The 8,754-nt window shown below is 41.3% G+C and overlaps 1 protein-coding gene across 1 annotated transcript; it reads right to left on the bottom strand.

Annotated features, from left to right (window-relative positions):
- Positions 1–4,476: 4,476 nt before the first annotated feature.
- On the bottom strand, positions 4,477–6,001 carry LOC103974167 (1-aminocyclopropane-1-carboxylate oxidase 3). Its single transcript, XM_065123946.1, has 4 exons — positions 5,841–6,001; positions 5,525–5,751; positions 5,115–5,448; positions 4,477–5,044 (listed from the first exon to the last, which is right to left on the bottom strand). The coding sequence occupies exons 1-4, from the start codon at positions 5,946–5,948 to the stop codon at positions 4,760–4,762; spliced, it is 954 nt and encodes a 317-aa protein (XP_064980018.1). The 5' UTR covers positions 5,949–6,001; the 3' UTR covers positions 4,477–4,759.
- Positions 6,002–8,754: the final 2,753 nt, after the last annotated feature.

An 8,754-nucleotide genomic window follows, 5' to 3' on the forward strand; every position in this document is an offset into this window, starting at 1 on the left:
TTCTAGAGAAGACCTACTGTAAACCTATTATCATTATTATTGATAGTGGAAGTTTGAGGTGGACTACGGTCCCGTGGTTTTTCCCACATTGGGTTTTCCACATTAAAAAGATTTGGTCTCACTGTGTGATTGATTTATTGCTCTATTATTTATGCTGTGCTGATTGATATTAGCATTTTGATATCAAGTTGGTATTTTGATGAGGAACCTATTTTGATACACAAAGAGGGAAAAGAATTATTCCGCATTAACAGGTTTCTTCCCAACAGTAGTAACCCCCAACACAGGTGGTGGTACCGCTAGGACCCGGGAAACCCGGGATGAGACCTTTTTTGGCTTTATTTTTGAAGCCAATTGGGGTCTATAAATACTCCAACTATTCCTGCATGGAATAGCAAGAAATTTGAGCAAAACTCTATGATGCTAAAATTATCAACCTTATTAGAAAGTTGAGTTCCCTCCTCCTAAAATATAGAGAGAGTTCTAAGGGAGGTGTGTGAGGGAAACTTTATAAAAAAGGGGTGTAAAGGTTGTCTCATAAATCTATGAAAACGAGGTGTAAAAGGGTAGTTGACCTTCGCTCATTGAAGGAATATCGTTAGTGGATGCCGGTAGCCTTGACGGAAGAGAAATCGACGGGTTGGATATAGGTCACAACGACTGAACCACTATAAAAATCTGATTTACATTTATTTCTTGTTATTTACCTTTACATTACAAATTGATTTCTTATTCTCACTACGCTCTCATACACTTTCAAGTTGACATTTTCCGAGATCAATTTTAATCGAAACAAAAGATTTTTGAACGACATAGTTTTTACTGCTACACTAACTGACCCCCCCTCTTAGTGTCGACTCGTTCCTAATAATTTCAGGAAAGCTGTTGCTTGTGCTAATGATGTCATATGCATAAACTAGTAAGTATATGGTATGTCTATCATCGCATAAACAAGGAGCTCTCAAATTTTAAATCAACAAAGCTAATAAACATTAGGAATGAGCCAAGATCATTGTACTAGACTCTTGGAGCAGCCAAGATCATTGTATACATGGATAGGATGTTGAGGGTGAACAAAGTGAGGGGTTGTTGTAGAGAGACATCATTAGTCAAGGTCTTTTGCAAGAAAATATTATTAACATCTAACTATCATAAGTGCCAACATTAAGTGGGAAAAAACACATAAAGATAAGTCAAATTATCATTGATTTGATTATATAATTAAAGGTTTATGTAAAATCAATATTCGATCGTTGATGAAACTCTATAGCTACTAGGCGATTGGATGACATAAGCGGCCATGTGGGATTACAAAGTAAGGTATCATATTCCGACACATATGTGATGCTAGTGAGAGGATTTTTATGCTTGAGTGACGGAGAGCTTGTGGTGGTGTAGAGATCATGGATTTGATGTAGTTTAATGGTATTATTTTTGGAGCATGTTATCATATGATGTTTAGTCCCAATAGTATGATTGAGTTATGTTTATGGTATGACAGTTGGTGATGAGTTTGTGACACACACATAATCAAGCTAATGCATAGTAGTGTCACTTGATCAATGAGAAGACAAAGGCATCTCTTATTGTGTTATGACGTAACTACAATTGGTGATACAAAGTTATCTGATGAAGAGGTGTGATAATGTAAAATAGGAACAATAAGAGAGTAGGGATACGGAGGAGAGCTAGTGATTGAGTAACAAAACATAGAACTTGTTGGTCCAGCCCATATGTGGGCTTGGACAATTAGACCTATTGAACCCAAATCATTAATCAAATGAAAGAAATTAAATAGAGAGAGAGATATATATATATATATATATACATATATATATAGGGTTGTGAGAGGGAGAGAGAAAAAGAAAGAGAAAGATTAGGATTTTGAGTTTTCTGCTTGACAGTAGCCAAACGTTGTTAGTTTTAATCCAAATTTTATGTGAAGAATTCTTGCAGCAAACTTTACAATCCTAATAGTGTTGATTTATAGTTTATCCTCTCTAAGGTACTTTCCTGCTATACTTATTTTGTGAGACCTAGAATTCTCTTACGAGGAGATCCATCCTATGTGAAAGTTTGAGGCGGACTATGGTCTCATGGTTTTTCCCGCATTGGGTTTTTCACATTAAAAGATTTGGTCTCACTATGTGATTGATTTATTGCTTTATGATGTGCTGGTTGAATTTTCATTTTGATATGAAGTTGGTAGTTTGATGAGGAACCCATTTTGATACACAAAGAGAGAAAAAAATTATTCTGTTTTAACAAGTTTTTCCTAACAGAACCGAGAAGAGATAGTTTTGATATGTATCCATATAAATCTAATAATAAATGGATGTGGTGGTGATCCTCACAACCGAAGAAGTAAGGATTTCAAATGGAAAGTTATATTCAACAAATATAACATGGCGAGATATAAAGAGCTTGTTAATTTGAGGATTAAAATATCAAAAAATATAATGTTTAAGGGAGAACTTGATAAAGACATTATCTAGATCTAGGTTCTAAATTGTGTGAGGTATATAGACGAAGCCAGGGATTGTGATTTGAAGGCTTGTGAAACAATTAGTTAAATAGTGACCGGAGTTATAAGTTTGGGGTAGGCATGTGATTCATGAGGTGAACAACGGTTTCAAAGGTTGTTGGCCAAAAGGAAAGCAACAGGTGATAGAGAGAGATCGATTTCAATCAGTCCTCTATGTTCTTGTTTGATGGAGCTAACAAGTTGGAGTGTACGTGATGACAACTCAAGATAATTCACAAGTCAAAAGGTAGGATGGGCTTGGTATTCTTCACCTACTTCATTTTTTAGTAAATTATCTTAATGATGGACCCGAAGAAGCTTTCAATTACATATCAAAAAACGAGTGAAAACTGACGTAAATTTATATTTTTATTTAAGATGGTAGAGTCATGTATATTTGGTGAAAGAATCCAAAAAAACATAAAATCTGAAAATTTCAAAGAAAATTACTAGTGTAGGACTCCAAATAGTATAAATAACTTTAAGCAGTTTAGAGATAGATACAGAAGATGCTCTGAAAAGTAATCTAACTTTTATTACCAAGATACGTCATAATGAGGAACTTTTATTGATTCTAAAATTGTAAGGGAGTAAAGAGAGGTTAATCGTGGACCAAGGATATCTCAATGTTTAGATCTTTTATAGGAAAGATCTTTTATAGGAAATAAGTCAGCAAAGAACTCAATAGAAGTATTATTTTATCTGTAAAACTGAGAGACATAGATAATATTTTTTTATGTGAAATGTACATAAAATATCATCGAGTTTAAAAATGATCGTGTGTAAATTAAATGATATGTGACTAGTGTGATCAAATTTTGGTATCATCTCTAACGATGATATGTTCATTCCTACCATAGTCAGTATGGATGGATATATTCATAGGTCAAAGATTTTGTAATGTGAAGCGTCAAAGCCAACGATTTAGTTGCCTTGATGAGTAGTTAAACGGTTATGATGTTTGCTCGAGAGCAATTAGATGTGACGTTGGGCTTTGGTCGAGATCAACTTAGTTTTGTTGTATGGCAACTTTATCACACAATTGGCAGTTGACACTTCACAGATTGTTATTATTACAACATTAGGACTTGTGATAGTAATTATTGGGGTTGAAGTTGTTTCCTGGATTTTCTTTGGGAGACTTCTTATTTGACCTTCGTTCTTATCATGTTAGTTGCCTTTTCCTTTAAACTTTTAGTTGAACTAGGTTGTAATTACTAGTCTTATCTTCTTTTCTTCTCGTTTCAAATATATTTCATGATCAAACAGTTTGTTCTACAATTCTTCAAATAACATCGGTGAGTCATACACTTGAATTATAACTATCAGCTACTTAATTTTCATTTCTTAGGTCATTGGGGTATCGACAATGATTTTTTCATCACTAAAATAATAACCTATTAAGGTCAAACCATCTATAATATTTTTTTAAATTTCAATAGTTACCACTTGGGCGACTACAATGGGGGGGGACCTCAACTCTCTTTTAGTAGAAGTAATCGATAAAGAAGAGAAGGTTGAGGATGCCGTCAACATGGTAGAGAGAAGACGATAAATACACCATTGAAGAATTCAACGAGGAATAAGTCAAGAAAAACTTTTGCCTGTAAAGAACCCCAAGATAGGTAGCGCCTTCCGTTCTCCAAGAATCATACAGGTTTGATGGGTGAGAAGGAGAAGAGGGCGATGTTGTGGTAGTTGTCTTAGGAGAGAGAGATCATTGTCCCGAAGTAATAATAGGAGACATATACTTACTTAAAGCAAAAGGGTTATGATACCATGAAATAGATATTACAATTTGAATAATGCATCAATGATATGTTGAAGACGTATGTCGATCATTTCTTTGTTGGTGGGAGAGATGAAGATACAGTCATAGATAAGAGAGTGTCTTAACGAATATGAAGAGTGGGAGGTGTTGTAGATACAGTGTCTTACGAAAGCAACGAATATGAAGAAAAAGAGTCTTAAAAGACGAAGATACAGTGTCTTCTGAAGGTAATAAATACGAAGAAAAGGAGTCTGAAAAGACTAAAAGTCATGTTTACAGTGCTCCACTTATTTCCTCAAAAGATAAAAAGTCTAATTTAAGATAACACATGCGTAGGGAACTCTCACTGGCATAACGGTGCTTACGTTACATGACCTTGCTAAGTTCTTACTGCATACTGGTAGCTTCCACGTTGACATATTATTGAGATGCAGGAATTGGATGAGGATCGACTGTTGATGTTCTTAAGATGTAGGAATGGGAAGAGCCATGGCCTTCATGGCTTCAAATCTCGGTTCCTTGGCCTGAAACTTCTGAATCACGTAGAGCTTCATGTAATCCTCGAACACAAACCTGGGATACACCGCCGCCACGTCGTCCTTCTCGGCTTCCTTCTGCACCAGGGAGGGCGCCGGGAAGACGACGGCGTCGCTGCCCGGGTTGTAGAACGAGGCGATGGACATCCTGTTGCCGTCCGTCTGCGCCACCACCCGGTGCAACACGCTCTTGTACTTGCCATTCGTGATGACCTGCACGGAAGAATCCAGTGTTAATGCTGTTTAAGCGTGTAGTGGCGCAGACCGGGTGGAGATCGCAAACCTCAAGCTGATCCCCGAGGTTGACGACGATGGAGTGGCGCATCGGGGGCACGTCGATCCACTGGCCGTCCTTGAGGAGCTGGAGGCCGCAGACGCGGTCGTCTTGGAAGAGCAGGATGATGCCACCGGCGTCAGTGTGAGCTCGCAGGCCCTTGATGAGCTCCGGGCGAGGGCATGGCGGGTAGCTGCTGACCTTGGTCCCAAAGCTGGGACCTTTGGACCCGCAGAAGGCCTTCTTGAGGTAACCCTTCTCCAGCCCCAGATTCTCGCAGAGCAGATCCAGAAGACGCTCAGCCAGCATCTCCAGCTTTGCTGCGAATTCCTTCATCACCTTCCTGAAAGTGGAAGGCCTCGAGGTCAGAGAGCATGATACAATCGATAGCAGTGTTGCGAGAGCTTTTGAATCAGTACCGGTAGTCGTCGCCCATGTCGACCAACTCGGACATGTTGGAGACGGGGAGATGGCGCAGGAAGAAGGTGCTCTCCCAGTCCACGTCGGTGACCTCGGACTTGGATCCATTCTCCAGCGCCTTGCTCGCGAACTCTTTGAACTTTTGCTCCCTGCATTTCCTGTAGTGCTCCTTGGTCAGCCTCTCCACCTCGTCCATCAGCTCGGGCGAGATGCCATGGTTGAGCAGCTACAGGAGAGAAGCCAATGGAAGCCACCAACATTAGCAGTGGAGCTGGACATGAGAACATTCTCCTAAGGGAAAGAAACAGAGCAAACCTCAAAGAAGCCCCATTTCTCGCAAGCATCACGGAGGAGCTCCATTGCCTTCTCCCTCTCCCCGCCTTGGAGCTTTTCCATGTTGACGACCGGGAAGGAGCAGTCCATTTCCTCTCTTTTACTTCACTACCCCTTGCTCGTCTTTTCACACTTGAGTGAGAGGCGTCTCGCTCCCTGTGCTATTTATAGCGGCTGGGAGAGAGCGACAGGGGTATGAACGGCTGCAAAATCGGAGAACAGCACTCGTGGTGGGAGTGTTGGATCCCATCTCCGCTGGTCCCTCGACTCGCGTGGTGTGATGGCTGGGAGAGCGGAAGAAGCCATAGCCTGCTTTTGACGAGACTTTGGCGCTGCTGCTACTGCAAAGTTGAAAGGAATGTTGTGTCCATATGTGCAAGTGGATGGAACTAGTGTTGCAGAAGGTAACACCTCACTGAAATCTTGGAGATAAGGTCCCAGTTGGTGCATTTGTTAGAACGCCCCTCTCATCATTTGCCTGGAAGCTTCGTGCTGTGGCGTGAACAAATGAGACTCGTCTGAGCAAATGTGTCAAAAGTAGGGAAAATATTTCTAGCTGGGTGAATAGTTTCTTCAACCTCAGCTTCATCTTTACGACTTGATACTAACAACGTATCGTGGGTCACTGCGTCGCTCTCGAATCCGTCTCTGTTATGCATATTTGTCGTCTCAAGGTGCCGTCCGGCGGAGGCCATCTCATGCATGCACGCCTGATTCATCTCCATTTCTTTGGTTCCTCGCGCAGTCGTTAACTCGGTGACAGGTAACTCCAATCCATAGCCTCAAAGGTTCCTTTCTCAACCTAACCCTTCATGCCTCTGCCCCAGTGGAAATTGGATACGTATGTAAGCATCAATGCCGCCGAATAGACACGGCATTCTTGGTGTTGCCGATACATCTTTCAGAGTGGAACTATTGCCCACACCGTTGCTTTGCTTCTCTCCTGAAGTCTCATCTGTCATTTCGTCGAACACTCGGTGTGTCCTCGAGAGCTCTGGGCGACAGCGGTGTGGCATCGACCCCGCCGCCGTGTGCTCCTGCTCGTGCACCTTTCACCTAATCCGCGACATGTGCCCGCCCACATGACACGGCACGAGGGTGTGGGAGTCGGTTCGGGCGCCGCGCGCGCGACACAGCATGTTGCACGGCGCTGCCATCCCACCGCCGTGTGCCCCCACGATCGGGACCTCTGGTTGGTTTACCACGTCCGTGACATGTTCGACGGAAGTAGTGCCGAACCGGTGATGTGGTAGTACGACTCAACCCACTCAGTGGTTTCAGATTATGATGAGATTGGATAGGGGGTGGGGTTTAGTTTAGCTCCCAAATGACAGGGGTTCGTAGGATGAGATGCAAGCGCACCCTATCTGTTGTCCCTTCTCCGAAAGCCAAAAAAGAGGACGTGAGAAAAAGTTGGCGTCGCCAACCTTTGGTACCTGATAAAAGGATCTCCGAATAAAGATCGGCGGGAGGGGACTAAATTAACCGGCGTTGCTCGTCGGTCAAGCGCTTGCTTTACGGCCTCTGTGGTCGACTCCTCCCGCACTCGCCCCCAACATGTTCGACGAAAGTGACTCTGCAAAGCAAGACGGCGTGCGTGCATGCACGCCTTGCCCCCTTCTTTCGTTGCCTTTTTCACCCAGACGGCTCCCCCCTCCCAACTCGGCATGACGCAGTCGATGAAGCTGTGGAAGAAGTGTGTCCGATATAGCCATTCCTTTAGGAAAATTTAGGTGTCGGTGGATTCCTTTTAATCCTTTCAAGAGCGTGTAAATTAATAATGTTTCTTCTTCTCCCATTCTTTTACCTATTTTTTTCTTTTTTCCCTGCAGTTATTATCTAATTTATTACTTATTAAGTTATGTTTTTATAATCTAAGCCGGAACTCAGATCCAACCTTCCGAACATGAACAAATCTATATCAATCCCTACAAAATTATATGCTCCGCTTAAGTTAATAAATAATGTAAATAATATGATTAGCTTTTTGAATAAGAGTTATCTATTAAGAATGTACGTTAAAAGTCATTTTATAGTGAGCTTCGTGTGTCGTCACCTCCACAAAAGATTTTGGTCATTAAGTACATGGTGTGTATTTTCTAAACTTGAGTTCGATTGTTGCATGTCGAATCGAAGACATAACCTATTACATCATGCGATATTGGTTGAACGATAGTGAGATAATGATTATCTTTATATTAAGATGCTAATTATTTAACATCAAGATATCAATCATCTAACATAAGATATCGACTATCAAACTCTTAGGTATTATTTATTTAACATCGAGGCGTTAGGTATTGATCATCTGATATCGAGATATTAGCCTTGGTGTTTACTATCTAATGTCGAGGTGTTAATCATCATCATACCTCTAACACTAGTTATCATATAATTTATAATTTAACTGTTGTATACTTCTTACTGATTTCTCTAGTCTTATCTTATAATTTATAATTTAATTGTTGTACATTTTTTATTTCTTTAGTTTTCCTCGTGTTATTTCCTAATTCATCCTTTGTTTTTCTTATCTTATAATTTATAATTTAACGGTTGCATACTTCTTACTGATTTCTGATTTCTCTAGTTTTCGTCGTGTTATTTCCTAATTCACCCTTTTTTTTCTTGAAAGTTAGCCACTAAACACCACTCACTCACGGGCATCTCTCGCCATCCTTACTTTCCCATCGCAAAGAAATCTCCTCCGTCCATTTCCATCTTGACGGCCCCCACTTCGCTCCGTAGGTGCCCCTTCATCCGTCTCAACCGAGACATCGTACGGACCAATTCACTCAGCGACGGAGGTGGACCCCACCACAGACATCACGAGCCCAAGGATGCCGCGGTGGGATCGGTGGTTCTCCTGGACCCTGTCGTTCCCCGAGCTCTACTCCCC

This window comes from Musa acuminata, chromosome BXJ1-3 (genome assembly GCF_036884655.1).
Source record: "Musa acuminata AAA Group cultivar baxijiao chromosome BXJ1-3, Cavendish_Baxijiao_AAA, whole genome shotgun sequence".
Lineage (NCBI taxonomy): Eukaryota > Viridiplantae > Streptophyta > Magnoliopsida > Zingiberales > Musaceae > Musa > Musa acuminata.